The sequence below is a fragment of the Moschus berezovskii genome, chromosome 27 (genome assembly GCF_049115385.1).
Source record: "Moschus berezovskii isolate FMDL1 chromosome 27, NW_MosBer_1.0, whole genome shotgun sequence".
NCBI lineage: Eukaryota > Metazoa > Chordata > Mammalia > Artiodactyla > Moschidae > Moschus > Moschus berezovskii.
The window spans coordinates 17085952-17104250 of NC_142486.1; the positions used below are offsets into that span (position 1 = coordinate 17085952).

Genomic DNA, 18299 nt, shown 5'->3' on the forward strand with positions numbered 1-18299 from the left:
GGAGGGCTCTCCAGGTGGCTCAGTGGTAAAGCATCCAGCATCCGCCTGCCAAGTAGGAAACCTGGGTTCAATCCCTGCAGAAGTTTATTTCTTCTGCTGTCCAAATACGAGGGCTCATCCTGTTCTCATTTTATGTATCTATGTCATTTTATTTAAATGGAAAATATCCCACTGAGATGCCACTTCATCTCAATCATGGGGCTGGCAGAAATCCAGAGATGTGACAATGTACTGCTGACAAGAGCTGAGAAGTAGGCCTTTTAGAGTACTGTTGGGAGAAGTATAAAACGATATAGGCTCTGTGGAGGGGGTTTTGGCAACATCTTCAGAAAGGCTTTTGGCAGAATCCCTTTAAGCTAACAATATGATTTCTAGGAATCAACCAGGAAGAAATACCTCCACAAACAGGAAACAAATGCATGCACAAGGTATTCACTGCATCGTAATTTGCAATGGAAAATATGAGAAGTGACCTATAAGTCTATCACAGTGGGGGACTGGCTGAATAAACACGGTGGATCCACACAAGGGAATGGAATCCTGGGTGAGAGAATGGCAAGCTGATAAGATGGCCATATGTTCAGTGAAAAACTCGAGGGGCAGAAACTTGACATTTTATGATTCTTTTCTCTGTGAAAGAGGGAAAATAAGACTGTACTGGTTCTATTTATACCGAGAACCACCTGGAAAGCACATGCAGGAAAGCGACTGCTCAATGTAAACTTTTTATACTGTTTTTATCTAAATGGATGTATTTCCTATTCAGGAAACTAAAATACTTTGCTGTACAGCAGAAACTAACCATGCTTTACAACCATGTTAAAGCAACTAAACTCCAAAAAAAAAAAAAAAAATTAAAAAGCAAGAAACAAAGGAAACCAGACTATGATTGGAATTGGCATAAATAATTTAACTAGTATGTCAGAAAACATGATACATGTGAAAGTCACTCAGTCTGTTCGACTCTGCGACCCCATTGCCTGTAGCCTACCAGGCTCCTCTGACCATGAAATTCTCTAGGCCAGAATACTGCAGTGGGTAGCTATTCCCTTCTCCAGGGGATAGTCCAACCCAGGGATCAAACCCAGGTCTCCCTCATTGCAGGTGGATTCTTTACCAGCTGAACTACCAGGGAAGCCCAGAAAACATGATACATGGAATGCAACAACAACAAAAAAATGTATTTTGGATTCTAAAAAAAAAAAAAGAAACTAAAATAGACTTAAAATATTAAATGTCCAAAAGGTCTTGCTCAGATTTTTTAAAAATATAGTGAAAAATGCTGTTGACATTCCCATCCATGGTGCAAGGGAAGGAAAAAAAGTAAGCTTCCATGGACCTTGGGATCCTGTAACTCTCTTGAAAGAAAACACAATTGGAGGGCGGGATCTTAGTTCCCCAACCAGGGATCGAGCCCGCCTCCACCTTCTGACCCCTCTGCAGTGGAGCTCGAAGTCTTAAACCACTGGACCAGGGAAATCGCTAAACTACTTCTTTCAAGACATCAGTCTGTAATGTGTAAGAGATAAGAATAAAATAAGGATGAAATACGGTTTCTGGACATTGGAACAATTTCTAAACTGAGCCAGTAGGTGACCTGCTTGTTTATTTGAGGGTAAAGTGTTTTTTCTGTTTGTTTTTAAATAAAATGGCTAGACAAGGTGAGAAAGTAAAAGGAAAAAAGGAAAGGAAGATTACCACCTGTCCAGATGGGTGGTCTCGGACTCATGATTTCCGAGTATTTACTGGGCACCTGCCACTGCTAGGTTCCTCTCCCCAGGTGACAGTTCCTGAGATTCCCTATCATCTACAACAGGCTTCCCTGGTGGCTCAATCCATTAAGAATCCGCCTGCAATGCAGAAGGCCCGGGTTCGATCCCTGGGTCGAGAAGAACCCCTGGAAAAGGGAATGGCAGCCCCCTCCAGGATTCTTGCCTGGGAAATCCCACAGACAGACGAGCCTGGTGGGCTACAGTCCATGGGGTTGCCAGAGTCAGGTATGACTTGAGCAACTAAACCACCATCACCGTCATATGCAGCAGCAAAGCCACGAAACTCAGAGAAGCAGGGTAAGTTGCCCAAGGTCACAGAGCAACAGACAGAAAGAACTTGGGTTAGCAACCCGTCAGCCTAGCTGCTAATCCAGTGTTCACCACACCTGGCAGTCTGCCTGCCTGTCCTTCAACTCCAGGAATGGGAGTGCCCCAGCCCCAGTGGCCTTCAGCCCCATCCCAGCTTCCTGAACCTTGATCCTGGCTTCTACCTACAGCCTCTGCAGAGACATGTGTGACAGAGGAATATGGCAGGGTGAGGACAGGGCTGAGCCCCTGCCCAGCCTAATGAGGAATCACGATTTGTTTCCATCTGCTGGTTTCCAGGCAGAAATGTTGGCTCAGTTTTGTCGGGTGAGATTCTTCCAGAGGAGCACAGTTTTGTGGAAAAGCTTCTAATTTTTAAATGTTGACAAGCAATTAAAAAAATGTCAGTGCTCTGGACAGGCCCAGCCAAAGAGGCCTCTTGGGACTTCCCGGGTGGTCCAGTGGTTAAAACTTCGCCTGCCAGTGCAAGGGGTGTGGGTTTGATCCCTGGTTGGGGAACTAAGATCCCACATGTCTCATGGCCAAAAAACACAAAACCTAATACAGAAGCAATACTGTAACAAATTCAATAAAGACTTAAAAAAAAGAAGCCTCTAGTTTCCAACCTAATAGACAGCTACGGCAGAAATGGGAAAATCACTCCTCCCATTATTTCCTCATCTCTGTGTCATGGACCCTTTCTTGTGCATGTGGGTGGGGACAGGCCTCTTTAAGGAAATCTCATCATAATAACTAAAATCTATTAGACAAAGAGCATGACTGTTTGGGAGCCAAGTAAACAAACATTGGCTCCGAGACACATTTTCCTCTTCAGATTCTTCTTGTGCACCTCCAGGCTGGTTCTGGTCCTTTGAGTTCCACCCTGTTTTCTGAACACCCGAAACAATATCCCTGTCACTATTCCTTTGCATTTTCTGTAGAACTGAAATTCCCAGGGCCCAGTTTACTGCCAAATTACCTGAGATAAACAAGTCATGCTAAGATCCTCTTTTCCTTTCCAAACCTAAACAGCAGCTGGCAGCTAGAAATGGTTATTTATAATCTGCACACCGTTCCACTCATTTGCTTGGTTTAGAAATGCTTAGCCGTGCATTCTTCGACTGGGCTTCGTAATCAGATGGGAGCCTGGGGAGGATGCTGTGCGGTGGTTAAGAGGCTCGGCTCTGGGTCTGCCACTCATTACTTGTTGGGGAGTCCTAATAGTTCCGACTTCATTTCCGTTCATTTTAAGGTTAAGGTAGTACATGTGAGGGACTTTCCCGGGGCTCCAGTGGCTAAGCATCCGCCTTGCAATGCAGGGGTCTCAGGTTCGATCCCTGGTTGGGGAGCTAAGGACCCCACGTGCTGCAGAGTAACTAAGCCCAAGAGCCGCAGCTGAGCCCATGTGCCGCAACTGGGACCTGAGGCAACCAAATAAAAAACACACGAACAAACACACACAGAAAAGAAGTGTCCTGTACATAGTAGGGACTTAGCGGAGAAGGCAATGGCAAGCCACTCCAGTACTCTTGCCTAGAAAATCCCATGGATGGAGGAGCCTGGTGGGCTGCAGTCCATGGGGTCACTCAGTCGGACACGACTGAGCAACCTCACTTTCACTTTTCACTTTCACGCATTGGAGAAGGAAATGGCAACCCACTCCAGTGTTCTTGCCTGGAGAATCCCAGGGATGGGGGAGCCTGGTGGGCTGCCGTCTATGGGGTCGCACAGAGTTGGACACGACCGAAGCGACTTAGCAGCAGGAGCGGCAGCAGATTCCTCTCCCGGAAACAGCTGTTTGTGGATCTCAGGGAGCTCTGGTGATCTCTGGTACCCAAACATATCCTCGGTCTGCCCCTTCCTCTCCATCATCCCTTTGTGAACTCTTTTGTCTCATCAACGACCACCTGGTAGATCTGCAGCCTCTGCTATTCCTGGCTTCCTCCCACCCCACCCCAGGCAGCCATCTAAAAATAAGACCTCATCATCCTCTGCCTGACCATCCTCTGGTGTGTTTCACTTTGTACATTTCCCTCTTCCCTCCCTTATGTTCAGACCTCTGCAGCCCCCAGTCTTCTCCTCCCTGGATTCAGGATCCCTTCCTGCCTCGGGGCCTTTGTCCTTACCCCTAGGTCTTCTTGTCAATCAGATCTCAGCCTAAAGGGACCCCCTTGCTCAGAGAGGACTAGCGCCCGGTTCTCCCGACTTTGATCTTCTGCATAGCACTTATCTGATCTCTTTTTGGATGCTGTGGTCTGCCTGCCTTACTAGATATCAGCTCTGTGAGATTAGAGGCTGCTGTCTGGCTTTTTTTTTTTAATTACTGTATTACCCACACCTGGAACAGTGCCTAAAATGGAGTAGGCCTGGCGAGACATTTCTGAAATCGATGAATGAGTGAATGACCAAATATCTGAACGGAAAGGCAGGAGGCATGATTACGAACTGCTATAAAGACTTCATCTTCTCTTACAATGTGTTTTCTTGACCCTTTCCCCTTGCTCCTTCCGGGACAGCAAAATGAAATATGACAAAGTAAGTTTAATACACCACTGGAGATAATTGAAAAATATTGATTTTTTTTTCATTTGAAATAGTAAAGATAAGTAAATGCCACACATCTGTAATATAATTGGTGATCTCTGTGAGACACGCTTCCTAGGCTAAATCATACAAGCTTCCAAACTCACTCCCACGCCACACTCCCCCTCCTCCCATTCCAGTTCCCCAGGGAATACAAAGTGAGGCCCCTGCATTTGTGAAAATACGTGTATGTGCATTCAAATTAAAGTGTCCTTTGGGTATTTTCACCCTCTCTCCAAACTAATAGTATCTTGGAAGACACGAGACTTTGCAGAAGATCCCCAAATTCCTAAGGAAAAAGATGCAATTCTTCCCCTGACAGCTAATTTTACTGAGAGCTCATTAAGTACTGGGAACTGTTCTAAGGGCTTTAGAAATGAATTCACTTGGTTCTTGCAGTAGCCCTATGGGACGATCCTACTATTAATCTCCATTTTACAATTTAAGAGTCTAGGTACTGAGATGAAGTAACTAAACCCCATCCCCTACCCCCCACCCTGGGGTGAGATCACATGGCTGGGAAGAGGAGTTCCAGAATTCAAACCCCTTTAGGTCAACTCCAGGATGAGTCTGAGCAAACTCTGGGTGATAGTGAAGGACAGGGAAGCCTGGCAAACTGCGGTCCATAGGGTCACAAAGAGTCGGACACAACTTAGCAACACAACAACAACAGGTGAGCATCACCAAGAAGAGAAGCAGTTGTTGTTTGTCTCTAAGTTGTGTCTAACTCTTTTGCAACCCCATGGACTGTAGCCCACCATGGGATTTGGGATTTCCCAGTCAAGAACACTGGAGTGGGTGGCCATTTCCTTCTCCAGGGCACCTTCCTGACCTAGGGATTGAACCCACATCTCCTGCAAGTCTCCTGCACTTGTAGGTAGATTCTTTACCACTGAGCCACCATGGAAACCCTTGAAGAGAAGGAGAGGAGAGTCCAAATTCTCAGCCCTGGTTTATATGGTTCCCCTCTGCATGGTTAAAATAAAATCTCCATCCCAATGGAAGCATGAGGCAGAACTCCCACTGTGCAGGCTCACTGGGAGAAAGGCTTTGTCGTGGGGGCAGAAGCAATGGACTGAAAGAGATCTGGACCTTGTTCTCCCACTCCGGGCTGCCCATCAGGGGTTCCTAACCACGCCCCTCCTCCCATGCCATGACCTCCACATCTGATAAATGATAGTGATCAGACTACATTCAAAGCCCAGACTACATTCAAATGTATATGGCTGAAACCAGCCCATATACATTTGTCTGGTCTCCAAAAAACAATTTTTTTTTCCAGCTAACATTTAAAACTGGGCAGATTTCACATGTATAAATCCTGAGTTCTGGATTTTTTAAAAAAACTGGAAAATCCGTTGACATGGGATTTGTTCCTGCCTGGCAACAGCTGTTGGGAGCTGAGAGCAATGGCCCGCCAGATGGCGCGGTACCCTCTGGTTCCTTACCCCCGCCCACCTCCCCAGTTGTCTCTCTGCCACGGAGGTCAAGTCCAAGTTGCCATTTATCAGCAGGTCTCAGAGTTTTTTCCCTACAGTAAAGTTGCAAGTGAAGGTTCATGGGTTCACATTTCCAGGAAAATGAATCATTGTCATCATAAGTACTTACATGTGTACTTTTCATGTGCCAACCCTTGATCTAAGGGCCTGGCAGCTATTAATGTATTTAATTCTCACAACAACCCTAGGAGGTGAATACATTTATTATCTCTATTGTATAGATGACAGGGGGCTTCCTTGGTGTCTCAATGATAAAGAATCTGCCTTCCAATGCAGGAGACTCAGGTTCAATCCCTGGGTCAGGAAGATCCCCTGGAGAAGGGAATAGCAACCCACTCTAGGGACTTGCCTGATAGCTCAGTTGGTAAGGAATCCGCCTGCAGTGCAATTCCTGGGTCGGGAAGATCCATTGGAGAAGGGATAGGCTACCCACTCCAGTACTCTTGGGCTTCCCTTGTGACTCAGCTGGTAAAGAATCCGCCTGCAATGCGGGAGACTTGGGTTCGATCCCTGGGTTGGGAAGATCCCCTGAAGAAGAGAAAGGCTACCCACTCCAGTATTCTGGTCTGGAGAACTCCATGGATTGTATAGTCCATGGGGTCACAAAGAGTCGGACACGACTGAGCTACTTTCACTTTCTAGTGTTTTTGCCTGGAGAATCCCATGGACAGAGGAGGAGCCTGGGGGACAGTCCATGGGGTCACAAAAGAGTTGGACACAACTTAGCAACTAAACAGCAACACATAGATGACCGAGATGGAGGAAGCCACAAGCTTTAAGAAATTAGTAGACAACAGATTTCTTTGGGAAATTCCTAGATATGCAAAATATATTCAGGTGTTGAAAGAACCTGACGCAAAGCAGCGTAATGAAATAAACCCTGGCTGCCGCTGCGTTATATTACCTGCCTGGGCCCTGCAGGCTTCTAAATTTATGACATCTCTACAGGATCTTCAGGGCTCTGAGATATATCAGCATGCCCAAATGGGATCCTGGACTAGATCTGTCGGGTCCCTTCCAGCTCTAACCTTCTGTGATTTTATGTGGGTTTATACAATGTATCTAATTACTTTGGGACTCTGGAGAGGACACACATACGCACACTCACACACATCATGAAGTTCAAGATCACTAGAGTTTAGAAAAGTGTCATGGTCTCTGCAGGGGTCCAGTGGTTGGTGACTAGGCATACGTGATGCTGCATTCTACCTGTAGCTTTACTATCCCTGAGGGACGTCTAAGTTGGGGCCGTGTGTGAAGAATCCATCAGTTCAGGGTGGTCAAGGTGGCATCAGGCTCCAAGATGAGATGGGAGATAGCAGTGACAGGGACTTCACTGGGACAGAGAAGGGGGAAGCACAGGAGCACTAAATGAAAAGTAGAGGAAGAACTGAATACAACTAGAGGCTCTGGGGTGCAATAAAGGGGAAAGGTTGGGGGCGGGAGGAGAAGGGGACGACGGAGAATGAGATGGCTGGATGGCATCACCGACTCTGTGGACATGAGTTTGAGTGAACTCCGGGAGTTGGTGATGGACAGGGAGGCCTGGCGTGCTGTGATTCATGGGGTCGCGGAGAGTTGGACACGACTGAGCGACTGAACTGAACTGAACTGAGGCTAGAATATATTGTTAAGATGGGTTGAATGATTGCAAAGGACAATCTGGATGAACCATCCTTGTCCACCAGAAAAACAGAAACTTGCCGAGGTCACTGAAACTTGGCCTGGAGGCTTGGCTACAAGGGCTCTTTCTCTGCTTTATGAAGACCAGACAGAAATTCACTAAGGATCAAGTAAATGGGTTCATCTCTTTCCCGGTTGCAATGTCAACCCAGCAAACACTCATGGGCACCTCCCTGTGCCAGTCCTTGGGCCAAGTGTTGGGCGTGCAAAGAAATAAGAGCGGGTCTCCACGCACAGAGAGGGAGAAAGGCACAGAGCCCAGTACCCGTGATCCAGCATCACTCCTGAGAGGCCATGGGATCCAGAACCACGTGGGAGGAGCTAATACCACACGTGACACCAGTCACTGTTAATTTATGGCATGGAAGTGACTTGAGAGAAGGGCATGGCTGGCGGGGAGCAAAGAAAAGGCAAGGCAGGGAAGTGGGAAAGGATACTGGAATGATTGAGGCCAGGTTCCCCAGGTGGCTTGGCTAGCGGTTGAAATCACAGATGCCTCGAGGTCAGCCCAGTATACTCAAGGCAAGAAGTAAACACTTAATGACTGGCACCACCAGCCAGAACACTGAGGCAAACTGTCATCGCAAGTCCAAGGTCAAGAGGGTGGCCACTGTTCAGTGCCGGAGGACTGGGGCTGTGTAGGAAGGCAGGCCCTGTGGGGCTAAAGCTCCCTTTTACTGGGAGACATTAAAAGTCCAGGTTTTATGGGAAATTAACCCTGACTATACATTGGAAGGACTGATGCTGAAGCTGAAGCTCCAATACTTCGGCCATCTGATGTGAAGAACTGATTCACTGGAAAAGCCCCTGATGCTGGGAAAGATTTAAGGCAGGAGGAGAAGGGAGCAACAGAGGATGAGATGGTTGGATGGCATCACTGACTCACTGGAGATGAGTCTGAGCAAACTCCAGGAGACAGTGATGGACAGGGAGGTCTGCTGGGCTGCAGTCCATGGGGTTGCAAAGAGTCAGACACAGCTTAGCAGCAGAACATTATTTTTAAATGTGGGAAAACACATCTGCAGACCCAGTTCAGCCCAGTACAAAGCCTCTGAGTGTGGGAATGGGTGGGTGAGTATCTGAAAAAGATGCGGATGGGGTGGGATGGGGAGAGGGGGACACCAGCAGGCCAACTGAGGGATAGGGGAAGGGAGGGGACAGTTTCTCCAGGGAAATTCTCTGGTTAAAGATACTATGTCCACAGGGCAACTCTTAAGGCTACAAGGCTCGGGCTATTGAAAACCCCATGGGGCATCAATAGTCAGCCCAGGGCTACTGAGGACAAGGATGCTTTCTTATTTCTACACAAACTGCTCTATAAACAGCTCCAAGCTCCTTCTTCTAGCCATCCACGTTGCTTCTTGTAAGGCCCCTCCTACATGGGAATAAAGGAGCAGCCTCAGAGTCCAGGGAGAGCTGGGAAAGTAGTTCGGGATGGTGTCTTTTAAACTGCGTTTATTCTTTCACCAGCCTAAAGGGCAAGCCTCACTCGCAGACTCACTCCCCAGGTGTGAGAACCGGGTCAGCACTGGCAGGGACAGGTCTTTGATGATACACTAGAATGTAGACTTTATTCAAATGAGTGCTGGTTCTGCCACCGACTAGCAGTGTAGTATAAAATGAGCATAATTACAGCAGCATATTGAGCCATCGGAAGGACCAAACTGAGTCTTCTGCGGCTGATTTTGGCAAACTCCTCCTGTGAAGGGCCAGACAGCAAATATTTTTGGCTTTGTGGGCCATATGGTCCCTGTCTCAATGAGTCAACTCTGCCACTGAAGCATGAAAACAGCCATAGACTGTGGGTGTACATTTATACGCAAATGGGTGTGGCTGTGTTCCAATAAAACTTTATTTAAAAAGCCAGCAGTGGACCAGAGTGCTTTGGGCATGGGGAACACGTTTACAAATATTATCTTCTGGGGACCACCAAGTTGGACTAAAGTTATGTTTATTTCTAGCTTTCTCACCCAACTCTGAAGTTCTTAAGGGAAGAGAATATAAGGCCTCCTCTTTCTTTTCTCCCAGGTTAAAGCTAAAAGAACAAGCAAAGCACAGTACGGCATTTTCAAAATGGTCCCAGTTAATACGAGGGCAGGATTGTAACTTCAAATGCCTACAGGGGCTCAGGTAGCTATCAGAGGCAATGAGGGAAGCCAGCCAGGTCAGGGCTGTGATGGATTGGAAAGAGATCTTCTCTTCTTAGGGGGTGGTCTCCACATAGCTCCCACAGAGGGAACTCTTGCCATGATGAATTTCAATTTGATATTAACTTTATTGATATTTATTGGGACTCATAAATTGACTTTTCCAGTATTTTTAAGAAAACATCATAATCGGAGATTTATGAGAAATCTTCCAATTTTTCAGTGGTGACAACAAATTCAAAAAACTCAAAAGAAAAAAATTATGGGCCAAATAAATATGCTCGTGGGCTGACTCAGCCGGAGGCTCTCAGTTTGCAACCTCTGATATAAAGACTTCATTTTCAAATTTGCTCCATCTCTGTTTTTTAAGGATAAAAAAAACTGTAACTTATGTCTTTAAAAATCGACTTTACAGCGAGCGTGGAGAAGAGCACACGGAGCTCCCATCCCCTCTTCACCTAGATTCAATCTAATTCATCTTGATGTCTCTGGATCCCAGTGCACAGCAGGCGCTGAAATGTGGAGCCACTGAAAGAGTGCCCCAAAGAAAAATAAACAAAACAGAGTGTGCCAAGTTCCTGTGAGCTAACACGACAGGATGGAATGAATGCTGAGGAACAGCAAGGGATAAAGAAATCAATCAGACAGAACGACTGAAGCCGAGAAGGAAGGAACACAGAACCAATAGAGAGACTACGTGGACCACACATTTATTTTGCCTGCTGAATGCTTTCTTTGTTTTATTTTATTGTTATTATTATTATTTTGGCTTGATTTATTTTCAGTAGGAAGAGAAACAGACAAATCACCAGGAGCCCAGGTAACCACCACCCAAGGACAGAAAAGATGAGACACGCCGACAGTATACTTTCGGCAAAACCATACTAATTCAATCAGCTATCACCCGTTTTGCAGTTTGGGGTTATTTAGACAAGCGAGGCTGAATTTCATGTTGGCATTATTAATTCTTGGAGAAAGTTTGCTAAGCAAATGAACAGTATAAATAGGGGAGATGTCGAATATTTGCTCTGGGGGGAACTAAAGCAAACACATAGCTTTAAAATCTTTTCTAATTATCTTGACGCGCTGAACTTTGGTCTAATTATCATGTTCCTGCAAAACTGAGGAGAATTTTTTTTTTCTCAGCTATCTCATATTTTAAAAGCACGGGGAGAAATTCCACTTTGACATAAAGGTGAACATTTTCAGAGGGAGAAGGCTCCTACACTGCCAATTTACTTTTGTGTAAATAAACCATGTCAAACATTGCGATTTCTTTTAAACAAAGAGTGAGCTAATTACCAAGATTATTATTTGTTAGCGAGCTTCGCCAGGTTCCCTCCTCCCTCTTCTGTCAGCGGTACAGAAGAAATCTGCACAATGGCAGGTAATAACAGCACAACCTCCATGTAGGAGTGTTTTTCATACACCAGACTTCGTGGTAAGTGTGTTTGCACATAGTCTCCTTGAATCCACAATTATAGATTCATCAACAAATTGGCAAAACAACAAAACAAGGCAAGCTTCAGTATCACCGCTACTTTATTGACAGGAAAACTGAGGCTCAGAGAGGTCAGAGTATACCACTGAGATCCAAGTCCAGAGTTATTTGGCCCAGAAAACCTACGAGGGTTACAATACCTTCATCTCAGAGACAGACAGAATCTGCTGAAAGCCAAACCCAATGAGCCAGGGAAAAATTGTGAAAAGCTATGGTGATTAGCACAGGTGGAATACACCAAACTACAATCCAGTCTGGGGATACTTAGCAGATATTTAAACTTCTGTGAGATTAGGAAGTAAACATCTTTCTAACAAGGCTGGGCTTGGCTTACCTATCTAGTTGGCTAGAATCATAATTCATCAAGGTATGCTTCACTTTACCCAATAGATATGTGCCTGGAAAATTGTGTAGAGATCAAAGTTTATAAAATTGCAAAGGAAAAAGGGATCCTTTGAATGCTAAATCTAATCTTAGGGCAAATACTTTCTTAAAGAGAACAATTTTTTTCTTTTTGTAACCAGTCTGAAAGAGATTCCATGGTAGCTCAGCTGGTAAAGAATCCGCCTGCAATGCAGGAGACCTCAGTTCAATTCCTGAGTGGGGAAGATCCCCTGGAGAAGGGATAGGCTACCCACTTGAATATTCTTGGGCTTCCCTGGTGGCTCAGCTGGTAAAGAATCCGCCTGTAATGCGGGAGATCAGGGTTTGATCCCTGGGTGGGGAAGATCCCCTGGAGAAAGGAATGGCTACTGACTCCAGTATTCTGGCAGGTTGCAAAGAGTCGGACATGACTGAGAGACTTTCACTGTCACTTTTCAACCTGTCTGAAAAATGGAGAGGTTCCTCTGCTGGGCCATAATAATGCTCTAGGAGTGCTCAGAAGATAACAATTAGAAGTGACTGAATAGACCTCTTGGCAATGGCAAGCCACTCCAGTACTCTTGCCTAGAAAATCCCATGGATGGAGGAGCCTGGTAGGCTGCAGTCCGTGGGGTCGCTAAGGGTCGGACACGACTGAGCGACTTCACTTTCACTTTTCACTTTCACACATTGGAGAAGGAAATCACAACCCACTCCAGTGTTCTTCCCTGGAGAATCCCAGGGACAGGGGAGCCTGGTGGGCTTCTGTCTGTGGGGTCGCACAGAGTCGGACACAACTGTAGTGACTTAGCAGCAGCAATGGTCTACAACAATGTTTCTCAAAGTGTGCTCCACAGATCTTGGGAGGAAGAGGGGTTCCCACGAACAATTATTATCTCTATCATAATTCTAAGACATTTTCTACTGTGTCAGTATTTGCACTGATGATGCAAAAACAACAGTAGGTATTAATAAAACTGCTTATAGCTTGAATGGCTACAACGCACTGGCACCATAGTGTACCAGTTGTCATTATATTCTTTAGTGCCATGACTGATGACAAAACAGACAACAAAACATTTTCACTTAAGAAGGTCTTGCATATTGTCACCTTACTTATTTAACTTATATGCAGAGTACATCATGAGAAATGCTGGGCTGGAGGAAGCACAAGCTGGAATTAAGATTGCTGGGAGAAATATCAATAACCTCAGATATGCAGATGACACCACTCTTATGGCAGAAAGTGAAGAAGAACTAAAGAGCCTCTTGATGGAAGTAAGAGAAGACAGTGAAAAAATTGGCTTAAAGCTCAACATTCAGAAAACTAAGATCATGACATCTGGTCCCATTACTTCATGGCAGATAGATGGGGAAACAGTGGCTGACTATTTTTCTGGGCTCCAAAATCACTGCAGATGGTGATTGCAGCCATGAAATTAAAAGACGTTTACTCCTTGGAAGGAAAGTTATGACCAATCTAGAAAGGCAATGGCAAGCCACTCCAGTACTCTTGCCTAGAAAATCCCGTGGATGGAGGAGCCTGGTAGGCTGCAGTCCGTGGGGTCGCTAAGGGTCGGACACGACTGAGCGACTTCACTTTCACTTTTCCCTTTCACACATTGGAGAAGGAAATGGCAACCCACTCCAGTGTTCTTGCCTGGAGAATCCCAGGGACGGGGGAGCCTGGTGGGCTTCTGTCTGTGGGGTCGCACAGAGTCGGACACGACTGAAGTGACTTAGCAGCAGCAGCAGTAGCAGCAGCAGACAGCATATTAAAAAGCAGAGACATTACTTTGTCAACAAAGGTCCATCTAGTCAAGGCTATGGTTTTTCCAGTCGTCATGTATGGATGTGAGAGTTGGACTATAAAGAAAGCTGAGCACAGAAGAATTGATGCTTTTGAACTGTGGTGTTGGAGAAGACTCTTGAGAGTCCCTTGGACTGCAAGGAGATCCAACCAGTCCATCCTAAAGGAGATCAGTCCTGGGTGTTCATTGGAAGGACTGATGTTGAAGCTGAAACTCCAATACTTTGACCTGACACGAAGAGCTGACTCATTGGAAAAGACCCTGATGCTGGGAAAGATTGAGGGCGGGAAGAGAAGGGGACGACAGAGGATGAGATGGTTGGATGGCATCATTGACTCGATGGACATGGGTTTGGGTGGACTCTGGGAGTTGGTGATGGACAGGGAGGCCTGGTGTGCTGCAGTTCATGGGGTCACAAAGAGTCGGACATGACTGAGTGACTGAACTGAACTGAACTGATGAAATAGGAAAAATTAATTTTATTAAACGTGAACCCATGAGAACACATTTTTTTTTAATATTCTGTGTGAAAAAATGCAAGGTACACATCAAACACTTCTGCTATAAGCCAAAGTACAACAGTTGATCTAGAAAACACTTGTGTGATTATTTAATTTACCAGCTGAACTAGCCAAAAATTTAATCAAATGTCATCTTTACTTGAATGAACAATGAAAAGACAAACTACAGTTATTCAGACATGAGTGTGTGGCAGACACTTTCTTAAATACAAAAAAAGTAAGCCTGTCACTTTATGGAAACAACTGACGGTGTTTGTTGCCAATGAAAAATCTTAAGCTTACCAGTGGAAATAAGTAGGAAACTTGTTTAGTCTACACTTTGAGTTTAATAGTTTCCTAATACTTAAACTCCTTTAAAAAAAAAATGATAGGAATACTAAAGGAATGTAATTTTTTGACATTGAGCAGCAATGACATGCCATTTAATACTACATAAATGGCATGTCATTTCCAATGTCAACATTTGAAGATTTGCATAAATCAGTGAAATAACATTTTCCAAATGACCAATGCTTAATATTATGAAATCATACATGGGTAAAATATGCAATCAAAGGGCAAGATAGACCAATAGGTTTTAATGGAACAGAGTACAAAAGTTCACCGATATGGTTTCAGATGCCACATTGTGGCTAACCGTCAAGAAATTACCACTTGCTAAGTTTTGGAAGGAAATGGCAACCCACTCCAGTACTCTTGCCTGGAAAATCCCATGGACGGAGGAGCCTGGTAGGCTGAAGTCCATGGGATCGCTAGAAGTCGGACACGACTGAGCGACTTCACTTTCACTTTCATGCATGGGAGAAGGAAATGGCAACCCACTCCAGTGTTCTTGCCTGGAAAATCCCAGGGACAGGGGAGCCTGCTGGGCTGTCATCTATGGGGTCGCACAGAGTCGGACACGACTGAAGTGACTTAGCAGCAGCAGCAGCAAAGAAGAATGTCTACAGTTATCTAAAATGGCAATTAAAATATTCCCTGCCCAAATATATGTCTGTGTGAGGCCCCATTTTCTTCAAATACATCAGCCAAAATAACAACACCACAGTTTGGTTGATAAGGCAGAAATGAGTCTAGCTATTTCCTATTAACCCAATTATTAAAGAGATTAAAGAAAATGTAAAACAATACCACCTTTTCTACTGATCTTTTTGGTGGGAAATATAGCTTCTTTTCATTAAAAGTATTATGTTCAGAAGTAATGCACTTATTATTACTTTTAAATGAATTGATACATGATAAATGTAAGATTTCCTCAACTTTCATTTCTGATATGGTTAATATCACAGACATAATACATACAAAGCTCTTTTGAGGTAAGAGCATAAAGGCATCCTAAGTAAAAAGAATATTTGAGTTTTGATGTTCTGTAGCAACATTAACATGGACCTTTCCACTGGGCAAACTGGTGAATGACATTTTATAATACCTCTGAAGTCCAAAAGGGCAAAGATGTCTTTTAAGTGTAAAACAGATTGTTCAATTAAAATTTTTTCCACACTGTATTAGGCAGATATCACAAAGGAACAAACTTCCCAGAAGTGAGGGACAGTGGTATAGTGGGAAAAATTATTGGTAGTAGACTCTACTGGTCTACCAGTAGGTACTACTCGTTGTAGACTCTACCAGTCTCTCTAGACTTTAGTCTTCCCATTTATAAAATGAGATATCAGGGTAGCATATTTTTGGAATCATAGAATTCTATGATTCTTATTGAAAGTGAAAGTGTTAGTTGCTCAGTGGTGTCTGACTCTTTGTGACCCAATGGACTGTAGCTCACCAGGCTCCTCTGTCTATGGGATTTCCCAGGCAAGAATACTGGAGTGGGTCGCCACTTCCTACTCCAGGGGATCTTCCTGATCAAGGGATAGAACTCGGGTCTCCTGCATTGCCAGCAGATTCTTTACCACCTGAGCCACCAGGGAAGCCATGATTCTTATTGAGGATCACCAAATGATGGCCCACAGGCTGCATCTGGCCTTTGGAATGATTAGCCATCACAGCATTTTGAGAAACACCCCCAGGAAAATAATCCAGCCCATTGGACTTGCCGCTACAAGTATCTGTATTTGCAACTTCTGGAATGAAGGGCTTCTAAAAGTCCTTTCATATCTCTAACTCCCTAATTCAGCTCCAGAGCCAGTGCCTGGGTTCCTTTCTCACTCTGCCACTTGATGACTTTGATTTGGGGCAAGATATTCCAACTTCTCTGAGCCGGTGTCCTCATTTGTAAAATGGGATAACACTCAAAAAATGTATGACGCTTATAGAGCTACTTGACAGCATTTACAGAGTTCTTGGCACGGAACAGTATCATTAACATCAGAGCACAGAGAGTATTCCCTAGTCTCCCCCGACTCCCATCGTGGCTGATGATTGCACTACGCTTGTAAATGCCTACCCCCATTAAGTCCTATATTCCATAGTTCCACACCCATGACACACAAGACCCACCCCCTCAGACCTCTATTTGTTTTTTGTCCCACCCTAAACCCCTTCTCTGATGCCCGGCCAGTACCGGGTCCCAACACAACCACAGGCGGCATAGTGACCAAATCACTGACCACTCCCCCTGGCCTCCTCTTCCCATCCCGGACCACTTAGGTTTCCTTTCCCTCCGACGGCGACTCCCTTGGGTCAGGCAGTGATGGTCCAGGGGTCTGTGGCCTAGGATTCTGCCTGGAGGGCCCTCAGGAGGAATGGGAGAGCAACTGCCCGACCTCCCGGAGGGGCCCACGGACACTCACCGTCCATCCCTAGACGCGGCGGTTCCGGGAGCTCGAACCGGAAGCGGCCTCTACACTGTTTGCAGTTCCCCTGGTTACTGCGGGGTTCCGGACCAATAGCGGTGGAGTCCCAAGGAATGAGCCCGCCTCCAAAGGGAGTGACGTTCCGATCACGGTCTGGAACTCCTCCTCCGGCTCCGGGTCCGCCCCGCCTCCCTGGCTGCCAGTCGGTGTGCGCAGGCGCCCTGGATGGGGGCCCTTGGCGGCGTGGTACGCAGGCGCCCCGGGTGCAGCTAACAGAAGTAGCAATGGACGCGCTGGAGTCGTTGTTGGACGAGGTGGCCCTGGAGGGGCTTGATGGCCTGTGCCTTCCCGCGCTTTGGAGCCGTCTGGAGACACGAGTGCCGCCCTTCCCGCTTCCTTTGGAGCCTTACACGCAGGAGTTTCTGTGGCGGGCCCTTGCCACGAACCCGGGCATCAGCTTCTACGAGGAGCCTCGGGAACGACCAGACCTCCAGCTCCAAGACCGGTCAGCGGCCTGGCCCTGCGGGCGGGAGAGGGCAGAGCTCGGGGTCTGGTGGAGCTGGGAGGCGGCCAGGTTCTTACGAGAGGGGAGAGAAAGGAGTGGAGCGGAAGGAAGACCCGGAGCCTGATGGCGGGTGCAGAGTAAGGCTGATTGGGGGGTCTTCGGCCTGGCAGGGCCCAGGCGTCTGATGGAGTTGGGGGGTTGCCTTGTGATGTTCCATTATGTTCGTGTTTATTTGGGGTGATGATGAGCGGAATTGGGAGCATATGCTTTGGGTTTTAAAGAGTATTTTCTTTGAAGTGGAGCTTAGGATTGAAGCAGTAAGGCTGTTAAGATCAAGACTGGAGACCAGTTGAAATCAACAGACCTTTATGGAGCATTCATTCAGTGATGGATTAGAGAGCAAGTTCAGCAACACCAGCAACAACAATAAGGATAGCTAACATTTATTTATTGCTCCTTATGACTTGGTACTGTGGGCTTCCCAGTTGGTGCAGTGGTGAAGAATCCCCCTGCCAAGCAGGCAACGCATGTTTGATCCCTGGGTCAGGAAGATCCCCTGGAGTAGGAAAAGGCAACCCGCTCCAGTTTTCTTGCCTGGAAAATTCCATGGACAGAGGAGCTTGGCGGCCTACAGTCCATGGGGTCACAAAAGAGTCAGATACGACTGAGCGACTGAGCACAAACACATAACTTGGTACTAGGCAATATCTTGTTCCTGTTGTTTCAGGAGATTGAACCCACGTTATTCTCGCAGTGACCCTATGAGGAAGGTGCTCTTTTCTTCCCCATTTTTTTTTTTTTTTAATATTTTGGCTCCTGCGTGTGGCTTGCGGGATCTTAGTTCCCCATCCAGCCTGA

General features: G+C 46.0%; 2 protein-coding genes across 5 annotated transcripts in view; one reads left to right on the forward strand and one right to left on the reverse strand.

Moving 5' to 3' along the window:
- Positions 1 to 17006, reverse strand: part of KATNIP (katanin interacting protein) — a 231358-nt gene extending 214352 nt beyond the window's left edge. For 3 of the 4 annotated variants that reach the window (XM_088832877.1, XM_088832876.1, XM_055409735.2), the window contains exon 1: positions 16934 to 17006. In XM_088832877.1, the coding sequence (XP_088689003.1) occupies positions 16934 to 16940 (7 nt within the window). In that variant the 5' untranslated portion in view covers positions 16941 to 17006. The remainder of the gene's footprint in view (positions 1 to 16933) is intronic. The other variant, XM_055409734.2, reaches the window with a different exon arrangement.
- A 146-nt stretch (positions 17007 to 17152) lies between these two features.
- The window catches only part of GTF3C1 (general transcription factor IIIC subunit 1), a 78388-nt gene continuing 77241 nt past the window's right edge, over positions 17153 to 18299 (forward strand). Inside the window, exon 1 of the mRNA XM_055409732.2 lies at positions 17153 to 17441. Within this exon, the coding sequence (XP_055265707.2) occupies positions 17221 to 17441 (221 nt within the window). The 5' untranslated portion in view covers positions 17153 to 17220. The remainder of the gene's footprint in view (positions 17442 to 18299) is intronic.